Here is a 22,237-nt window from a genome sequence, read left to right as displayed (position 1 = left end):
GGGGACAGTTTGTGTTGTCATTGAAGATATTGTCGTTCCTACTAATCCAGATTCCTCATAAGTAGTATGGAAGGACATCCTCCCATATGATCCAATTGTTGAAAGGCTTACTCCTAAGGCTGCCCCAGACCTATCGCATGTTGCCAATGAAGATGACAATGGAGTCAATTGCAATGTATGGTGTGCTATGATTTGCAATTTGATTCCATAAAAGGATAGCCTTAGGACAGAGGAAGAAGATATGATTGATGCATTCTAAAGCATTTCCACAATATTTGCAAATGGGGTTGATGTTCAGCCCTATATGGTTTAGAAAAGAGTATGTGGGGAGTCTTTCATGTTGCAATAGCCAGAGGAAGAACTTAATTTTTGGAGGCTTTTGGAGGTTCCAAATCTAGTTGAAATTGGGCTGGATGAAAGTGGCTTGGGAGGGCTTCAGATTATTCAAGAATCTATAAGCACTGCTGTTAGTGAACAAGCCATTGTTGGTGAGGTCCCAAATTAACTTATCTTCTCTATTAGTCTGGATTAGGAGGCAACAGTCCTGGATAATGGAGATGATGTCCTCAAGGATGGTAGTAGAGAGATTGGTTAGGTTCCAAGCACCCTCATACCTTAGGGACTCAACTTTGAGGTTGAGTTTTTCTTTATTGAGGGGTCCTTAGATAAAGCTTCTGATGGTGTCATGATTGGGAATCCATTTGTTATCAAAGAAATTGATTTTTTCCCATTTTCTACCACCCATCTGGATGCTAGCATGCAATTTTTCCACCCTTTCCTAATGCAACTCTAGGGTGCAGTGGTTAAGGCTCTACCTCTAAACATGTCCTTATTGTGGCAATGTTTAAAGTAGAGGACCTGGGACCAGAGGGCTTGGCTATTGTGGTACATTCTCCATGCTAAGCTAGTATGGAGTGTTTAGTTCTTAACATCACTCTTTTGGAGTCCCAGACCCCTCTCCCTTTTAAACTTGGTGACAGTGTTCCAATTGAGGAGGTGGAGCTTTCTTTTTTTTAGAAATGGTGCTCTAGATAAAGTCCTTCTGGATTTTATCAGTGGTCTTACTGGTCTTGAAGAGTAGATGTATGAACTGCATCACATGGGAGGGTATGCTGCTAAGAGAAGCTTTGGCCAGCACCACTTTCCCAGCCATGGTTAAGAACTTGGTTTTCCAGCCTTTTAACTTAGCTTGCATGTTGTCAATGATGAATTGGAAGTCACTATGGACAGGTCTTGAGTGGAAGATTGGGAAGCCAAGGTATTTACCAAAGTGGGGGCTTGCATGAATGCCCAGGATAGCAGAACAATTTGTGTTGTTGGTCCTGGTGCTGTTTTTAGAGAAGACTACTTTGTATTTGTTCAGGTTAATTTTTTGCCCAGACTTCTTGCAGAAGGAGTGGAGGATATGTAAAATGGTTCTACAGTTATTAGGAGTAGCTTGGGTAAACAGTGTCAAATCATCATCAAAGAAAAGATGGGAGATTTTTGGACTAGAGACAGAAATACTAATGGGGTTTCAGGTTTTATTAGAGACAACCTTATCAATGGTCCTGGATAGTCCCTCTATACATATGATGAATATATAAGGGGAGATGGGGTCTCCCTGTCTAATGCCTCTTGAGGGGTAAAAAGATTTAGTTTTGGAGCTGGTTCTAAAGCCATTAACCAGGACAGTGATAGAGGAAGAGGTAATGCATGACATTGTGAGATTGATCAGCTTGGTGGGGAGGTTGAAGTAAGTTATAGATTCTTTTATGAAGGCCTATTCAAGCCTATCAAAGGCTTTCTCCAAGTCAATCTTCAAGATCATATGAGCTTTTGAACCTTTTATTTTCCTAAAGTGGCTAATGTATTCTTGGACAATGATGACATTTTAGAGGCCCTTCTACCCTTAATGAAACTAGCCTGGTTTGGGATGATGATGTAGGGGAAGAACTCTCTTAATCTACCAGAAATGATTTTAGTAACCAGTTTGTAAGAAGTGTTGCAGAGTCCAATAAGTCTAAAGTACTTAAGGATAGTGGTATTTGGGCGCTTAGGAATTAGAAAAAGTAGAGTGGAGTTCATGATAGGGTCCATTATAGACCTTTCAAAGATCTGTCTACACCAGTCCATGGTCTTTGTCCCCATATTCTCCTAATATCTTTAAAAGAAGAGAAGGTGAAGACCATCAAACCTAGGGGCCTTTAAGGGCTTGAAGGAATTCAGAGCAACTAGGATTTCAGAATCTCTCCAGAAGGCATCAAGAAGGTTCCTCATCTAGTTATCAAGGGTGTGGGGTTCAGTGTTGTGGGGGTGGGTAGGTCTAGAGAAGTAGAGATGGTCAGTGGTGCATAGATTCTCATAGTAAAGTGTCATATGGGATTCAATAGCCTCTTGGGAGTGGTATTCCATCCCACTGTCATCTTTTAGAAAAATGATGTGATTCCTCCTTCTCCTATTGATGGTAGATGTATGGAAAAACCTTGTATTTGCATCCCCTTCATTAAGGCTATTAATTCTAGATCTAACTTTCCAGAAGTCTTCTTCTAGCTTAAGTAATGATTCATCCTCTTCAGTTAACTCAACTTCTAGATTTTACAAGAAGGTGCTTTAGTGGTAGCTGAGAGAGTTTTGGATACCATTCAAGTGTGTTAATAGGGTCTTCATCCTCTGAAAGATATTTCCAAAGGTGATTCTGCTCTTGATCATGGCTTTCATTTGAAAGGAATGAATTGCTTCTAGAAGTGTGAAGTTGATAGTGAAGTTTTCACTAATAAGCCCATTAAAGCCTTGGTGGCTACACCACATGGGCTCAAATTTAAAGGGGATTATTTCTATGAATAGGCCTTTCATTGCTAGGCTAACTAGGTTAGGGCAATGGTCAGAGTGGGTACGAGTGAGGTGAGTGATAGAGGCATCAGGATAGGCTAATAACCAGGAGTCATTGGCAAAACATCTATCTAACCTTTCAAAGATAAGGTTCTTTTTATTACTGTACCTCTTATTAGCCCAGGTATACTTAGTACCCTTAAAGACTAAATCTACCATGCTACACTAATTAAGGCAATTCCAAAAATGGTTGGCACGATTGGTGTTAATATTCCTACCTCCTAATTTATCCTTTTCGTGTAGGACTTCATTGAAGTCTCTGCCTATGAACCAATTCTCTCTGTAGTTTTGGGAGATTTGAGTAAGATTTTCCCAAAGTGCTAGGCGATTTTCAAGACTGTTACTAGTATAGATTGCAGAAATAAGCCAAGGGTTAGGATGTTTACTAACCTTCACAAGAACACGGATGTCTGGGTGAAATAGAGAGGTTATCAAGCTTCAGAACTTCGTCATTCCACATGATGACGATTCCTCCCATAAGGCCTTCCGCAACAGACTGAATTTGATTCTCAAAACCCAGGTCATTTAACAAACTTGTATGTTTCTTAATTTTCATTTCTAACAGGATTAGCCTACTGGGTTTATGGGTGTTGACGAGGGCCTTGCAATGCCTCTTAAACCTGGCATTATTGGCCCCTTTCACGTTCCATATTATGAAATTCATGAGGTACTTTTGCGATGATAGCACTTTCAAAGAACCCAACCTGTTTTTCCATTGGTTTGGGTTGTTCAGATCTAAAAAAGGGTTCAGTATAGCTGTTGGGGGGAGTCCATGTCTGACTCTTCACATCCAGAGTGAATCCTCCCACTCTCTCTGGACAGCATATAATAATAATTTCACTCAACTGCTTTTCAAATTCTTTCAGATGGAGGTCTTCCAGACGAAAGACTTCTGTTTTTTGCTCCGCAAACACGAGGAGTAGTTCTTCTAGCTCCCTTTCATTTTGAGTCCTGGTTTTTAGCGGGTTTTATGGTATGCTTTCTTAGGCGTCTTCCTGAGTATTGGAATCTTGGCTCGATCCTATCCCTAGTGCCCTCCATTGGCACAAATTGAGAACTCATTGGGTTGGTGGGTTGGTTGGGGAAGAAAGAGAGATCGTCTTGGTTCTAGTTCAAGAGTAGGTTGATTTCTTGAGTTGTTAAATTAGGTGAGAGCATTTGGATGACCGTTTGCTTCCAGAGTTAGTGGCCATTTCTTATCATAGCCAGGTCCATTGCTTGCTGGACAATCTAAGCTAGGTACTTGGGATCGTCCAGAAGCAGTGTCACCGGCTGTTGGTTCACATTTAACTCTAGTTCTAGTGCGAAGCCTTACAACGCCATCTCCATCCACGATTTTGGGAGGAGGTTCTGGGATAATGGTTCTGTGACAAGCATTAGTGGGGGTAGCGGGGTTATCTCCTGATGGTATTCCATTTTGGTGTATTGGAGTTGTGAGTGAGGTTTGAGGAAGGAAACCTCATCCCTCTTATTTTTCAACTGGGGGTGGTTGTTAGGCGTGTTAATTGACACGACAGCTATGGTCATGTCATCATAGGGAGGGTGATGATTACCTTCTGCAGCCTTGGGAAGGCTACTGAGTGAAATTTCCATGGGAGATAGCTTTAGAGCATTCTTGGGGATAGAGGGAGACAGGGGAGTTAATGTGTGAGTGAGTCCCGCTTCCATAAATGAGTTAGAAGACGGTCTCATCTCATTAACTTCTGTTTCTCTTCCAATACCTTTTAGAGAGTCAACTATCCATTTCAAACTAACGGATTTCGTCATGCCAATGGTTCATTTATGGTTAACAGAATTAGAGGCGTTATCTGTTAGCTTCGTTGAGTTACCTGAGTTAGAGGGTTTACCAGTTCCCTCGTGAGGATGAGGAATACGTACCTTTTGTTGGGAAAGAAGAGTAAATGTTCTGCTAACACCATTACCTGTCTCCTTAGACCCTGCAGTGGTCTGCGATTGTTAAGTCCGTTGTGGTGTCCTCCGGACTTTGAGTTTCCTGGGGGAAAAAACCGTTTGCCATTGATCTATTTTTGAAGCACCTATGGTGGTAGATTTCTTTGGTATTGGAATTGTGAAGGAGCATCTGGATTCAATGTGTCCTAGCCTACCACATCCCTTGCACAGAGTACCTACCCCCTTGTAGACCATTTCTTGCCAATGATTTTCGAATTGGACCTTTGTTTTAACAGGGGTGCCCATTGGTACTTGGATACAGATTCTCGCATATCTTCCCCAGAGAGTTGCAGAGGTGCAAGTGTCTATTTTAAGTTTAGCACCCAGTTTTCTTCCAACCCTTTCTAAAATGGATCTGTCGGAGAACTCCGTTAGGAGTTGTGGTAACCTAATCCAGATCGCACTATGTATAATAGTTGATTCTCTGGGTGCGAAGTTTGGTTCCCATTGTTTTATTGAAAGAAAATGTCCCGCTATGAACAATGGGCCATTATGTAGTACTTTTTCCATGTTTGCCTTCTTGTTGAATTTTGCAATGAAAAAGTCCCATCCTAAATCTATCAAAGTAAGGCTCTCACTGGGTTTCTAGAGTTCTATAAGTTTATTCTTCAGTTAAATGTGAGGAACTCTCTTACCCATTAATTTAACTATGAAGGAGAATTTTCAAGGCTGGTAGATCCTCTGTTTCTCTTCTTCAGTAAGTATAATGGAATCATCCATTTCCATTACCTCCTTTCCTGTTGGTTCCTGATAGGAGTGGTTGAGTTAATCTTTTTTGTCTAGTAAAATATCTTTGAAGGATTGCCTCTTTGATTGGGTCTCCTCCATGAGTATGTCCGGCGGCGCAGGTGGTTACGGTGGCGTGGGTACAATAGTGACTAGGGAGTCAGTAGTGGACATTTCAGTTAAATTAAAGGTACTTCACTATTCCATAAGGGATTGGAGTATGTACTTTAATATTGGTGGAGGTAGAATCTTTGTATTATTAAATATTTACTGTTTGAAAATATTGTGAGGGTGAATATCACTTACAATTCTTTTAAAAAGTACATTGGATTTTACATTCACTTGATATTGGTCTTGATGTTCTTATTTTATTTCTCAAAATTATCATATTTTATATTATTTCATTATTTGAAAGTATTTTATTTTTATTCATGAAGGAGTGGTATTTTAATTATAATACTAATAATGTTGATTATTTCTTTCAGAGAGGTAATTACACAGTATGACAATAATATATTTTAAGAAGTTATGTTCCTTTTATTGTTTAAACGTTAAGATGTTAAAGTTGATTAGCATCTCATAATAGCTTTTACGTCATAGTTTGTTTCTACTTCTAAAATAATGTTAGAAGTTTTGTTTTCTATGAGTTTCTTTAATCATGTTTTTGATTTTTAAAAACTATTAATGTATTTTTAAAAATAATAAGTTTTGTACTATTATATCATTTTACTATATTATAAATTATAAATTATGAATTAAAAACTAATTATAATCCAATCCATGGGACTTACGACTCACCCTGCCTTATGCCCGCTTTTTAAAACACTGGTTGGACATATTGAATGGTGACACATGGAAATTGAAGACAGATATTTGATTCAATAATGTTGGTACCAATTTCAACACATGAGTTTGTCCGATAGAGTTGTTCACATCCCTAGAAGATTCAAACCTGCGATCTTTCGACTGGCCCGAAGCTAAGAAATTCGAAATGTCCTAGTGCTAGGTGTCACGATCCAACTCCGTAGGCCATGACTGGTGCCCGAGTTGGGCACCCATACGTACCCTTAGCCCCACTTAGTACATTAATCGAATAAACATAGGTAATGATCAGAAGGGATCTCTAAACAGATATAATGCACGAGGGCCGATAGGCCATCACGAAACACAAGAAAAACCCAAAACATATATACAAAACCCACATCTCATGTCTACAGACCTCTACGGAATGATATTCTAGTCATATGACGGGATAGGGCCCCGTCGTACCCCTGAACAACGTATATATATATACAACAGAAAGTGTCAGTACCAAAATAGGGCTACGGACAAAGAAGCACTGTCGACCAACATGGTGGATGTCCTAAGCGAGCGGATCAGCAAACCAATCGTCTGTACCTGCGGGCATGTAACGCAGCCCCCGAAGAAAATGGGTCAGTACGGAAAATATACTGAGTATGTAAAGCATGGACTGAAATCAGTAAAGTCATTACCAGAGCAGAATGTGCAAAAATGAGCAAAATATCTAAAAATATCAAATGCTTATCAAACCACATATAATGGGTTGTAATAAGTAAAGTCATTACCGCAATAGAATGTACAAAACTGAGAAAAATGTCCGGAGATATCAAATGCTGATCAAAACCTCAGATAATGTATGCAGAAAAACATATGCCATATCCGGCCCCATTATGGAACTCGGTGAACAAATGTGGTCGCCCTCCTGTCATTGGCGCCACAGCACAGCATAACACCAGAATAGGGAATATCTCCGTAACAAATCATATCATATCATATCAGATGGCCATATCAAATCATATCATATCATAAGCATATGTGTACATGGCACAACATAACTCCGTGGCATAACATACACCACCCCATGTACATGTCATACCTGCCCCCTCACGTCGGGACACGGCGAACAATGCAGAGAAGTATGCACGATAACATATCCTGGCCCAGGCTCAGTGAAGGAAGCATTGAGGCATCCACGAGTGGAGTAGTGAGAAACTATATGCAATTTAAATCATATTTAAGACTCAATGGAATAATCAGAATGAGCTATCATTTAAAAATCGAGACGAGACTCATGTCAAGTACCTTTCGAAAGTTACCCTGGATTATATCAGAATAAATCTTCTGGAATCATATAGACGTATCGAAGCATAATAAAATACCTTTTGGAAATCAAGGAATTGGCCATCCTAATGCCTCTAGGAATAGGAACCTCTTTGAAATTATATAAAAGTCATATTTTTGTTTCATAAATACCATACCAAAACAAAGATTAGCTTTACATACTTATGTCAAAACATGAAAATCGAAAGAATATGCTTTACATACTTATGTCAAAAACATGCCAAAAGAAAGAAAGGTTTTACATACTTATAACAAATACATGCCAAAAGAAGAGAAAGTATAAGCTTTACGTACTTATGACAAAGACATGCCAAAAGAAAGAAAGGTTCGCTTTACGTACCTCTTACAAATTACTCTTAACTATGCTCGCCTCGTCGCCTCTTGAACCTATTTAACATGAAATTAATACTAAGGTTAATAAACTTTCACTTTCCAATTTCCAACTCTACACCCAAGTAACCATAGAAATCATTTCCTTATCTATGTCTCTCGACTAGTTTATTACTAGCTCCGAATCTACCGAAAATCGGGCAGCATCTCCCCTGTAACTTGAACATCCCCGAGTTTTCAACTCGGCCACCATGTCAAAAACCATACCAACAACAACAGCCAGCAGCATGTATACAAGTAAATCACTTCAACTTTACACAATACAAGCTCTATACAACTCATTCCAAACTACGGTACCAAAATAGAGTTTTTAACCTTTATTTCATAAAATATGTAGTCATACCAAACGGAGGGTTGTGTGGCTGCAACCAGCAGCACCCACATCCATTTTTGAGTACTTTACAGCCCTGAAACACGCAATTAAACCACCACCAAACTGCAGCACCACAACAACAACACACTACGCGAGTTCGATTTAACTTCTACGACTTCCATTTAGTTTGTTTCCAACGTCAAACATCCTTATACATTTTTTTCCACTTCCAGCATATTTAAAGACATGTAATATACTTCATAACATCATCATAAAGTCCAGTTCAAAACAGAAAACTTTACCTTTCCCGAAATTCACCAAAACGCGCCAAAACTTGCCTCGGAATTTCCTTTAGCGCAGCTGAAACTTATTGGCTGTTTGGTAACGTTTTGGGCTGCTTCAAACTATAAAATTTCATTACTAACATCTTCATAACATCATGCTATAGCTCATATAATTAATTCTTGGAACGGAATTGGAGAACTTACCTTTTTCTCCTCCCAAAACCGTAGCTCTTTCCTTCTTTCTACCTTAATTTCTCTTCTCTTCTCTTCTTTTTTTTTTCTTGCCATTTCGTTTTTCTTGCTCTTGAACACTCTAGATGAGTGTGGAAATTAATGAGTCATAATACTCATATATATATATATATATATATATATAACTTTAGGGGTGACACATGTCATCCCCTAAGTGGTGACACGTGTCAAGCCCTAAGTGGTGACAAATGTCAAGATCTAAGTGGTGACACATGTCAAGGTTTCATTGGTCCAACACACCCCTTTTCTCCAATCATGGGCTGCCATGTGGCATGTGGGGCCCACATGAGTCTTCTTGAATACTTTGTGAAATTTCCATTTTACCCCTAGCCTTCCACAATATTACCATAGGCCACTTTGCGAATTTTTATTTTTGCCCTTTGTCTTTTCCAATATTTCCACACTATTAATGATCATAAATAATATTCATATCCAACTTGTATATTAAATAAATTTTGGAAGATGTTCATTGCCTTAACTTTACCACGGCTACCTTAAAACATCCAACCGTATAAAATACGGGATATAACATTCTCTATGAGGAATTCCAATTTTTGCCCCTCACCTTTTATAATACTCCCAAGTTGAAATTCTAATTTAGTCATAAGAATTTTGTATCCAACAAGATCAAACATAGCCTTGCCCTTGACTTGTTACCGTTGTCTCCGAAATATCCTAATGTGAAAAATACGGGTTATAACACTAGGTGATCAACATAAATCCAAGAGTGTAATCGTTCCTGAAGAATTTTAGATTTTCAAGTTCACTTTATACTTAACTTTTTCGGAAATGTTGTTGGACAACCACGCTGCAGAACAGACTAATAATATTGGATCTATAGCGAAAGTGGATCTAATAATAATTAACTAATGACTAGCATTCTTTGTTAGTATGCATGTTTATTGCCGCTAAAAGCTATTTTTGTTATAGTGTGTATTGCAGAATTGAAATGGCTACATAAAAGGAAGGTTGAAATATATGGTGTGAAGGTTCGAATTACTATGGAAATGTAACAAAATTTGAAGTCAAGAAGAGACAATAAACAATAAACACATGACAACATATAATAAGCGACATACCCTGAACTATATATGATGTAAAAGCAGATATGAAAATGAACATTTCTTGCTTATAAAAAAAAAAATGTCCAAACAACTTCTTGAATTATCTTCCATCAAAACCTTTTAAGCTTTAAAACTTGTATAATATATTTTTCATTGAATATTAATAATGGTGAAGTTTTTAAAAAATTATAAATTAAAACACTTGAAATATTAACATTGCAAAGCTTACAAACAATTTTTCTTTTTTAATTAAGTTAAAATTAGCCTCTTAGCGGTCTAATGGACCGGTCCCGAAAGGGGTCAACCCCACATGGTAGACAGGTATAGTAGATATCGCTTTAATGAAGTCTGAGCGCGCTCGTTAACGCTTAACTTTGCAGTTTGCATGCATAGAATTTCTCAAATTATGTAAAAATAAATCAACAAGATAATATATATGAGAGCTAGCTAGCTGGCATTAGGCAAATGACAATAGGTATCACGAATTAGCTAGGCTACTGTTAGCCAAATACTTTATGACTAATGAAAAAGGCTGGTAGCTGCATCAGAAAATACTAGTAAATGACGTAAACAAAGATAGGCGTGGCTGTAAAGGTTATGTTTTAGAGTTAACAAGAGATTTCCATCTGTTCAGGGCCGCTGGCTGTAATAACAGTATTCACTTGCTGTTATTGAGTAGTAATATTATCACGAGGACCAATAAATTTGATATGCCACTTCAAACATTGCACGGCTCCTCTTTAATTTCCCTTGCAAGGAGCCATAACATTTGCATGAATTGAATTGAAGATCATGGATGGAGTAATCAAACACCACTTCTTATCCCTGTGTATATGCTAGCGCTCTCCCCCCAACAACGCTAGCTTTACCATTCGTATTACAATAATTGCGCCTATTTGGATTAATTGTTGTTGATAAATAACAAGTGTATTTCAAAAATAATTTGAAGGGTTGAAATTGATTTTATAAATAATCGATTATTTATTTGAATTGAAGTGCTGAAATCAATAATAATCGATTAATGTATTTGGCAAATAGGTGTTAATAAGCACTTTTCTAAAGCGACTAAAATGTCCTTCAACTATTTACAAAACATATAAATATACAAGTGTCTCTCCTCTTCTGCCTAAACCATCTCAATCGTATTTCCTGCATCTTGTCTTCCACCGAGGCCACTCCTACCTTATCCCAAATAGCCTCATTTCTAATAATGTCGCTCCTGGTATGCCCACACATCCATCTCAACATTCTCATCTCGTCTACTTTTATCTTTTGAACGTAAGAGACCTTAACTGGCCAACACTCCACCCCATATAACATAGCCGGTCTAACCATCACTTTGTAGAACTTGCCCTTAAGTTGTGGTGGCACCTTCTTGTCACATAGCACACCGGAAGCGAGCCTCCATTTCATCCACCCTACCCTAATACGAAATTAGAATAGATAAACAACTAAGAATTATATTTTAGAAAGAGTATTTTGGAGATTACAAATTTATTTTTTATGGATAATTAATGTTAAAATTGACAAGATTCTAGATAGTCTTAATGTAGCAATTTGTTAGGTGAAAGTTTGGTAAACTTTAATATCTTGACAAAATGTAATGTCATGGATGACATCAAGAGCAAGAATTTATTCCTATAAATAGGTAGCTCTTGATTCATATGAAATACTCCTCAAAAACATTTCTCTCTTGTCTTCTCATAGTCTAAGGTATTTGCAAAATGCATTAGAAGAATAGAGAATTGATAGAACAATTCTCTTAGTTGTATTTGAGATCTCTCTCCTTTCTTTGTTAATATAAAGACAGTTGTTCTCTGATTCAAACCACGTTAAATATTATTGTTATTCTTTATTCTTTATATTTTTATATTTCCGCTAACAATTGATATCAGAGTCAAGGTTCTGTCTGAGTATGCTCAATGGTTGCAGCACAATCTAAACTTCCACATCAGAAAAGAATTACTTTGGTTTTCTGTATTTCCAAATACTTTGTAGTAGAAGAGGAAGAACAAGTAAAAATGAGTTCCGTGGTGTTTGAAATTGATAGATTTAGTAGGCGCAACAACTTCAATATCTGGAAAATCCAGATGATGACTTTACTGCAGATGGAAGGTTCAATACACGCTATTGACGGAAAGTACCCCGATAACACATCGGTTTCTGATAAGGCAAAGCTTAAAGGAGATGCATTGAGTGTAATCCAACTATCGCTTGCACCTAATGTTTTATGTGAAGTAAGTACAAGTACCAAAAAGATGGCCAAACAGTTATGGGATAGGCTGGAAGGGCTTTACCAGGACCGGTTGGTTACAACAAGGATATTGTTACAATAGTCTCTTCACACTTTTAATATAGAGTCAGGTACTTTGTTGCAAGACCATCTAGATGCATTCAATAAATTTGTGATGGACTTACAGATTGCCGAAATTAAGAAAGATGAGGAGACACTTGCATGTCCTTTGCTATTTTTATTGACTTAAAAATATCGTGATATTGAGAATTCAATGATGTATAGCAAGGAGCCTATCACTCTTGAGCAAATACGGCAAACACTTAACTCTTGTGATGTGCAGAGACATTTTGAAGGAGGCAAAGATGATGAAGCTAGTGAGCTCTTTATAAGAGGTCGTACTAGCGAACAGGGAAGGAGAAAATCAAAGCACAAAGAAAAATCTCGTGTGAACAAGAAGAATGCGGAGTGTTGGGGCTGTCACAAGAAGGAACACTTTGAACGAGATTGTCCTATGTCAAGTCCAACGAAAAGGAGAGTGTATCATTGTTGAGAAAGTACATAATTCTGATGATGAATATGTACTAACAACATCATGTAATAGTAGAGTCTGACAAAAAATAAGTGTTAGACTCTGGTTGTACTCTACATATGACATTCCAAAGAGATTGGTTCAGCAGCCATGAGAAAAGTGGAGGAACTGTGATAATGGACAATAATGCAACTTGTAAAATAGTTGGCATTGGTTCAATTCGGATTCTCTTCCATGATGGAATCGTGAGGACTATTACAGAAGTCTGTCATGTTCCTGATCTAAAGAAGAATTTGATATTCTTGGGTACTCTAGATAATCAAGGCTACAAGTACATGAGCGAGGGAGGTAGAATGAAGGTGGCTAAAGGTTTTCTATTCATGCTGAAGGCCAAGCTGAAAAATAGCCTCTACACACTAGCAGGAAGCACCATTGTTGACTCTGTTAATGCATCTACAGTGCAACAGTTGTTTGATGATGACAAGTCACGATTATGGCACGTGAGACTAGGCTATATGAGCGCATAAAAAATTGAGATGTTGAACAAACGCAACCTTTTGAACAGTGAGAAGATCAACACACTTGAATTTTGTGAGCATTGCATCATAGAAAAGCAAAAGAAGGTCAGTTTCAGCACTGGCAAACACAAGATGGGAGGACTGCTAGACTACATCCATTCAGATTTATAGGGTCCCTCTCAATTTTCATCAAAATGAGGAAAGATATATCTTCTCACATTCATTGATAATTTTTAAAGGTTTGGGTGTGTTTTCTTGAAGGCAAAAAATGATGCTTTTGAAGCATTTAAAGAATGGAAGATTTTGGTTGAGAATCAAATGGAGAGAAAAATCAAGTATCTTCGCACAGATAATGGTTTGGAGTTTTGCAGTGAAGAGTTCAATAATTTCTGCAAGGTTCATAGAATCGCAAGACATAAGATGGTCAGGAATACACTACAGTAGAATACAGTTGCTGAGAGAATGAACATAACTCTTCTTGAGAAGGCTCGTTGTATGCTTTTACAACCAAAATGTCCAAAGTATTTTGGGCTGAAGTAGTTCACACTACTTCTCATATTGTCAATCGATCTCCAGCATTAGCGATTGACTTTAAGACTCCAAATGAGGTATGGTCCGGTGAACCCTCTAACTATTTATACCTGTGAATATTTGGGTGTCCGTTTTATTATCAAGTTAATGAAGGAAAGCTTAAACCAAGGGTTAAAAAGGTTATATTCTTAGGGTATGTTCTTGGAGAAAAGGGCATAAACTTTGGTGTTTATCTTTACTCAAATTTATAGTTAGTATAGATGTTACATTTGATGAATGCTCTATACTTGATCCTCGTAAAATTTCTGTGGAGTTATCAAGAAACAAGAACAAAAAGCAGGCGGAGCTACCGGTGGAGCATACCAAGGAAAAGGATCAAGAAACCCAAGTTGATGATTCAAAAGATGTAGATCTTGAAGAACATGCTGTCAATGAATCATACACAATTGCGAAAGGAAGGGAAAAAGGCAGATACGGAAATCAAAACATCATATAAAGAAAATAAATATGATTGCATATGCGTTCGTAGATGCATAAGAAGAGATTAAAGACCTCGAGCCCTCTTCACATGTTGAAGCAACTTCTTACAAAGATGCTGCACAATGGCGGTTAGCCATGATAGAAGAGATGGAATCTTTCCACAAAAATGAGACATGGGTCTTAGTTGAAAGACCAAAGGGGAAGAAGACAGTTGGATGCAAATGAATTTACAGAAAGAAAGAAGGTATTCCACAAGTGGAATATGTTGGGTTCAAGGTGAGATTGGTTGCAAAGGGTTTCAGTCAGAAATAGGGAATTGACTATAATGAGATCTTCTCTCCAGTCGTGAAACATAGCTCAATTCTCATGCTACTAGCATTGGTTGCACAATTTGATTTGGAGCTTCAACATCTTGATGTCAAAACTGCTTTCTTACACGGTGATCTAGAAGAGACAATCTATATGGAACAGCCTGAATGTTTCCTAGCTGAGGGAAAAGAAGATCAAGTATGCCAATTGAAGAAGTCTTGGTATGGTTTGAAGCAATCTCTTAGACAGTGATATAAAAGGTTTGATTCATTCATGACTACACATGAATTCTCGAGGAGTGCATTTGATAGTTGTGTGTATCACAAGAAAATATCTAGTAACTCTATGATTTATTTACTGTTGTATATTGATGATATGCTTATTGCTACCAACAACATCATAGAGATAAATATTTTGAAGAAACTATTAAGCAACGAATTTGACATGAAGGAGTTGGGAGCTGCAAAGAAAATTCTTGGAATGGAGATTTCAAGAGAAGATGGTGTTGTACATATTTCTCAGAAGAGGTACATCGAAAAGGTTCTTCAGAGATTCAATATGCAGATGAGCAAGCTTGTAAGTATACCGGTAGCTTCTCATTTTAAGCTTTCAGAGTAACAAATGCCTCAGTCTGGGGATGAGGTGGAGTATATGTCAAAAGTTCCTTATGCTAGTGCAATTGGTAGAATTATGTATGCTATGGTGTGCACACATCCAGATATTGCTTAATCTGTAAGTGTGGTAAGTAGGTACATGGCCAATCCAGGAAAAAGACATTGAAAAGTTGTCAAGTGGATATTGAGATATCTTAAAGGAGCTTCTGATATTGGCCTAGCCTTTCGAAAAAGTGAAGATATTTCAGTTCTCGGTTATGTAGATTCTGACTATGTAGAGGATCTTGATAGAAAAAGGTCTACAACTGGATACATCTTTACTCTCATTGGCAGAGCCATGAGTTGAAAATCGACTTTACAATCGATTGTTGCTTTGTCAACAACAAAGGCAGAATATATGACAGCAACAGAGGTAGTGAAAGAAGCTATATGGTAGAAAGGTTTGGTAGCAGAATTGAGTTTGGTTCAGCTGGAATCAACTCTAAGATGTGATAGTCAAAGTGCTATTCATTTGATTAAAAATCAAAGATTTCATGAGCGTACTAAACATAATGATGTCAGATTCCATTTCATTCGAGATGTCGTTGAAGAGGGAGCTATCAAGGTCGAGAAGGTTATCACAAACGATAACGCTACAGACATGCTGATCAAGATAGTCCCTCTTGCCAAGTTTGCACACTGCAAGGACTTGGTGGAAGTATGCATCAACTGATGCAAACTCTGGGAGAACAACTGCTAGGTGGAGCTAGTGTGTTCAACAAAGGTTTGATTCTTCTTGTTTCTTACAACGGAATTTCCCAGTAAGCTTAGAAGTTTTGGCCGGAGTTGTTCATATGCATGCTCGGAATGCAAACTATGGTGGAGATTGAAAGTGTTGAGGTTGAAGACACAATCAAAAGTTGTTGAAAGAAAGTTGAACATGGAGAATCTTGCCAAGGTGGAAATTTGATAAAATTGACAAGATTCTAGATGGTTTTAATGTAGCAACTTGGTAGGTGAAAGTTTGGTAAACTTTGACATCTTGACAAAATGTGATGTCATGGATGACATCAAGAGAAATAATTTATTTCTATAAATAAGTAGCTCTTGATTCATTTGAAACACACCTCAAAAACATTTCTCTCTTATTTTCTCATATTCTAAGGCATTTGCAAAATACATTAGAAGAGTAGAGATTTGATAAAAGTTATATTTGGAATTTCTCCCCTTTCTTTGTTAGTATAAAGACAGTTGTTCTCTAGTGGACGTACGATCATTCTGATCCGAATCACGTTAAATATTGTTGTTCTTTCTTGATCTTCATATTTTCGCGTTTCCGCTAACAATTAAAGACTTGATCAAATCAAGTAATTATAACATGAAATTTATAAGTTCGATCGAGGGGATAAACAAATGACTTTTAGCTAATTTTTACATCTGAGCACTCATAAATTTTACCATATCGTAGAAACTTAACCAAACACCCTCTTAGTGCAACTTTAAGCTCTTTTTATTTAAAGCCTTTAATAGTAGTATATTTTTATAACCACATAAATCTCATAGCGTATTTAAGATCAAATATTTTATAAAAATAATAATCTTTTTTGAATGTCTAATCAAATTATGCCGCACAAATTGAATCAAAATGAACTTGAGATTGAATCAAAAAATCAAAATGTACTTATTAGTTCCTAGCAAGGATTGCACATCCAACCAACACTTATAGGCCGCTTTTCAACTACATTCCCTATTAACCCCTTGGTGGCACCCCATGGTACTCTCTAGCAAGCCTCTCAACGCCTAGTGCTATGGACAACCACATGGCCTTGGTCACACCAAGTGACAAGTGTATATGTGCTAGTCCGCACCTACAAGCAAGCGTACCAATACTATTTAGTATATGTATTGGTGTCTCCACCGTGTGATTGTCGTTCTCTTTAAGAAAAATAAGCACTGTGTAATATATATACACATTATATTCTGAAGCCACAGTATAATATTTTCATTCGGTGTTCAAAGCTCATGAAGCCACAATTAAATTCGGATTGCGCATTGTAGAATCCATTCAAAAATGACGTTCTCAACAAAAAAAATTCTATACCGATAATTCGAATTCGAAACCTTCGTTAAGGATAAAATAATCTCACCCATATACCATAGTTTACCATGTCATGCACAATCAGGCACTGCAGTAAAGTCTTCATCGTTAGGTATGCCATGGCAATAATGACAACTTCGATTCCGCCACTTCACAAGTTATTTGGGAATTGGAACTCAGAACATAATAATGACCAAATTGAACATTTACACTTCACAGAAAACCTCTGAAACACTTACTACTATTCTTGTTACTCTGTCATATTACATCGAAAATCATACTTACTACTATTCCACTTTTTTTTAAACAGTGCTTCGCTAGTAAGAAAAAGAAAAAGTTACTGCTCTGTAATGATATGATCAACAAAAGGAACAAGACAAACCCTCTATTTCCAGGAATTTTCTATTCCCGCTATCTAATTTAGTTTCAAAATATTGACATAAACAGAGATTATTCTATTCAAATACTCCATCTATTCTGCTCTTCACATGAACCCCTTGATAGATCTTCATTTGAATTTCTTGGTAATAACACCGAACAGTCTGTTCAAAAACAAAATTAATATTACTAAAAAATAAAAAAATTAAGTAAAGATTAAGTGCAGTAATGAATATTTGATGTACCTTTTCGGGCTGAGCTGCTGTATGATCTCTTGCAATGAAGAATAGCGCTTTGGATTCCGTCATTTTGCTCCAGGAGTGAATCGTCTCGGCGTGACATCGGCGAAGTTGAAGCTCCGGCGAAAGAAGGCGCCGTTGACCGGCTCTTCCCTAGGCGTTTACGGACAGCCATAAGTACAGCGGCTCGGTTTCCGTGTTTCTCTTCGGATGAGTTTCTCGGTAGGCTCAATGATTGCACTGACGGAGAAGACAATAAATGACTTCTCTCGGTGAACCTTTTGGAAGCTCTGGAGTACAAAGGCTTCATCAATTTAAAATACTTGCCCATATCAGCTCTTGCAAATTGCTTTGATGAGTCGTTAATTGAAGATTCCCTTTCTTCCACCTGGCATTTCACCGTGAAGCACTTGCTATCACGGACGAGTTCAACTTTCCTCTTCTGGGTTTGAATATTGCGACTCGCCGTGGAAGAATCGTCAATGCCCACTTTCTCCGGCTTTGATTTCCTGAACCCCAAAAAGCAAACGCTAAATTTGGGAGCTGATGGGAGTATCGAATTCGGAGAATGAGGCTTAGGATTGGCGTCAATTGGAAAAAAGACATTTTCGGGCTTCTCCAGCTTCACGGAAGAAAAACCCTTTTCAGAAATAGAGTTGGTGGGGTTGTTGTTTACTTTGGGGTGTCCGTTAATCCCCGTAGTAAACACCAAATCGAAAAATGAATCCCCCTCCTCATCGATTTCTTCATCAGTAGTCTCCGTTGGTGCCGGATTCCCTTTATAATCCACAGAATCGGCGAACTTTTTAACAGAATCAAAATCACAGTCAATATCCCTAACAGGGGCAGTACGCCAGAATTTGAGAAAGTTAAATGATTCCATGGGTGTATGAGCAAAGCAAAGAGTGCAGAGAAAGTGAAAACAGAGAGTTGATGTAAGAATTGGACAAAAGAGAGTGAAAACGTGAGGCTATAAATAAGGGCAGCTTTAGGGGCTTGGAGCTTCGCGAAAACAGAGAGTTGATGTAAGCTTCTCTACTTTTTGAAAGAAGCAATGCAAGAATTTGTACTAGTTCTCGTCGTTTTTAAACTGGGAAGGAAGAAGATAAACTCCTTCCAATTTACTTTTATCACGATATGTTAAAATATTTTTTATTTTTATAATTTTAAATTTTTCACATGAAAATTTAGAATTAAAATTTTGCAAAAACACTTTTTTATATGTAAATGAAAACGAAAAATAAATTGAAAGTGAGGAAGCATATAAGTCATATTCGTCATGTGAGAGAGGCAGAGAGTTTTCAGTTAAATTGGAAAAGCAGAGAGGTCTGCGTTGCGTAAGCACAATTTGCAGACTATGGGAGTATAGGCTAAATTTTACTGTGTAAAAGTCTGAAAATTTTATACTTTTGATTTTACAGCCTTTTACCGGTCCAAGACTCTCCAACGTTCCCTCTTCCAAGATTCAAGGTGTCACTGTATCTCACGATCCAATTGATCGAATTACGCATCTACGTTAACACTTAAATAGGAGAATTTTTAATCTCCTAAGCGAAAATATAATGCGAAAGTTTAATAAAATGCAAGAAACGATCTAAAAGACTTATGGAGTTGCTATATATTAAATTAAAAATTTCAAGAATTATTACAAGAAATAATTTAAAATCCCAAGTATACTAGTTTAAATAGATACAAGAGCTTCTAAAGATACAATACATAAATAGAACAAAGACACGACTCCACCATAAGAAAGAAAGAGTAGAAGCTTTTAGGGAATCATTTTCATCTTCATGTAAGAAACACCACTGACTCTGCAACCAGACTAGGCCAAGTAGCATAACAAGAGTAGTATCAATATAAACAATATGTACGGTAGGCAACATCGTCAACCCTTATACCCACCGCTAGGGGTGTTCATGGTTCGGTTTGGGTCGGTTATTGATTAAAACCATAACCAAACCAATTTAATCGGTTATTAAATGTCTAAAACCATAACCAAACCAAGTAAAATAATAACCACGGGTTTGGTTATTGTCGGTTTGGTTCGGTTTGATTCGGTTATTCGGTTTATGACTAGCCGAGATAATTCAAATATTCTCTCTCTACATTCTTCAAATTCTTATGAAGCTTTTTTTTCCTCACGACCCACAGAGGTTCAAAACAGAAAATGAAACAACTTAAACATTCGGAAAAAAAAAGAAAACAACTTAAAATCAATTTAAAATTTGAAAAACTCCTTACAAACCTTCTCAAAATTTGACAATCTTATACTTGGGGTTGAGGAGTTGAGGTTGCTCTTGAGCCTTCACTGTTAGTCTATGACTCTTGAGCCTTCACTGTTATGCACAAAATTCTACTATCCTACTCTACCTCATTTTTTTTATTCAAACCTAGCACTTATCCTTCCTTGTCGGTCCGCTGCCAATTCTAACATAGATTAAAGCCAAGCCTTTCTACCGTACCTGGATTAGTTTTCGACTACACATCACCCCGACTCAGTCTAGCCCACTTTCCATACTTTAAACCAAGTTACCACAACAATTCATCGGCCCTTGACCACATAGTATATCATATCAGAACTTACTAACCATCTCGAATTGAACTTTCTTTACAAAGTTTAACCTAGCCACTTCGTTCTCAAGTCGACCGTCCTGGTTCTGAACTGTACACCTTCCCATACCTGGGATTTCGAACATATTTAACCACCAAAATATGATTAAAAAAAATATGCATATATAAGAACACATTACTAATTGTCATTTTAGGAGCAATATGCAGTTCCACAAATGAATTTATTATAATGTTATAACACATATAACATTCGAATTTCTGGTAATCTCACATTAATTATTATACAGATCGGGTCTAGTCAATTATAGTTTTGCCAAATTCAAATACAATAGAACTCGCATACAAATTCATATCCAATCACAAATATTCAGTCAATAATGGTTCTCTCATTAAACTCATAGCCAAATTGTTAGTTTTTACCGACGCGGTACCCAATCCAATATGTGTCATGTCACACCCCAAAATAGGAGAGGTGCGACTGGCACTCGATACCGTAATTGATTGAGTTAGCCATAGAACATACTAGCTAACTAAACGGGAGGCCCAAAAGATCGGGCAGCACAATATATGAAATACTAAGCTTGGACTGTTAAGGTCATGACTTGCATAACAGCAAATCATATAATCAAAGGTAGATAAGCCACTAGCTAATCGATGAGGCTGCAACTGAAGACATACATACGCACACACACACACGTATAAAATATATTTGAGATTTTTAAAAATTGACGTGTTACTTTAAAGTTTTTAAAATACACTTTAACGATGAAGAAGGACTAATTGCTAATACTAAATGCCTGTCCTAATATTTTTAAGTTACATCATCCAAAGACGAATAAGAGTTCACACATATGGACATATAGTTAAGAAAGCCGACAAAATGACATATATAGATACCGAATACTCTATTTAACCGAATGAGTGGAGTATCAATCGAATAGAATCATGAAAATACTTCATCTGCGATCCCAATGTCTTTCACAGAAGGTCTTTCTAACAATAAAATAGTAAAATATCACATTTGGCATTTTAGGAATTTCCCAGAATTCGTGCTAAAAGGAAGAACGAAGCTTAGCCTTAACATACCTTTCCAATGAACGTCTGAATGCCAGTAGTTCTTGCACAAAAGGTGTTCCTTACATCCTAAGCTTTGCAAACACCATATATATGCAACTTTCATAATTGAGGGATTTCACTGGGTTGTTGTTGTTGTTGTTGTTGTAATCGGTAAATTATCCATAGGATTATAACTTGAAAAAATGTCCGTGTAGAACTTCGTAAAAACGATCATAAAAGAGTTCCGAGATAATTATCTTAGCAAAACAACTGTAAATCTTGAAAAAACACCACAAACCAAAAAGTTCTATCTTCCAAAAATAGCTCCAAACGCAGCTAATAAAAGGGAGAAATGACTGCCACGCGTAGAGATCGCGTTTTTAAGCACAGGGACAAACTTTAACGGTAGAATTCGTTAAAACTCACCTTGTCACCTAAGAACACCATGGAATCCTTATCTCCAGTTTACTTACTGTTTTGGGACGAAAATAAAATATTTTGATACTTTAAAACGTCCTAAGATCGACTTAACCACATTGTTGACCCGATCGGTTAGCAACCCAGTTTCAGCTCGAATAATTCACGGTAAAATAGTCATAACTTTTTTACTCCAATATCGAATTGATGTGTCCTTTTTTTGACTGTAAACTAGACTAGTATACCTTCGATTTGATAGGTCGTGGGCCCCGTAAATCTTTATATATTGG

At 37.2% G+C, this 22,237-nt stretch overlaps 1 protein-coding gene and 1 long non-coding RNA gene across 2 annotated transcripts; both read right to left on the bottom strand.

Annotated features, from left to right (window-relative positions):
* Positions 1-6,817: 6,817 nt before the first annotated feature.
* LOC129896393 (uncharacterized) lies at positions 6,818-8,977 on the bottom strand. The gene is made up of 4 exons (XR_008767961.1): positions 8,881-8,977; positions 8,695-8,786; positions 8,030-8,076; positions 6,818-6,945 (listed from the first exon to the last, which is right to left on the bottom strand). It is a non-coding gene; the product is annotated as an uncharacterized LOC129896393 (long non-coding RNA).
* Positions 8,978-17,378: 8,401 nt separating this feature from the next.
* LOC129895648 (membrane-associated kinase regulator 5-like) lies at positions 17,379-19,009 on the bottom strand. Its single transcript, XM_055971379.1, has 2 exons — positions 17,910-19,009; positions 17,379-17,828 (listed from the first exon to the last, which is right to left on the bottom strand). Exons 1-2 carry the CDS (start codon positions 18,784-18,786, stop codon positions 17,746-17,748), a joined length of 960 nt encoding a protein of 319 aa, XP_055827354.1. The 5' UTR covers positions 18,787-19,009; the 3' UTR covers positions 17,379-17,745.
* Positions 19,010-22,237: the final 3,228 nt, after the last annotated feature.

Source organism: Solanum dulcamara, chromosome 7 (genome assembly GCF_947179165.1).
Source record: "Solanum dulcamara chromosome 7, daSolDulc1.2, whole genome shotgun sequence".
Taxonomy (NCBI): Eukaryota; Viridiplantae; Streptophyta; class Magnoliopsida; order Solanales; family Solanaceae; genus Solanum; species Solanum dulcamara.
This window is presented reverse-complemented; position numbering and strand designations above follow the sequence as displayed.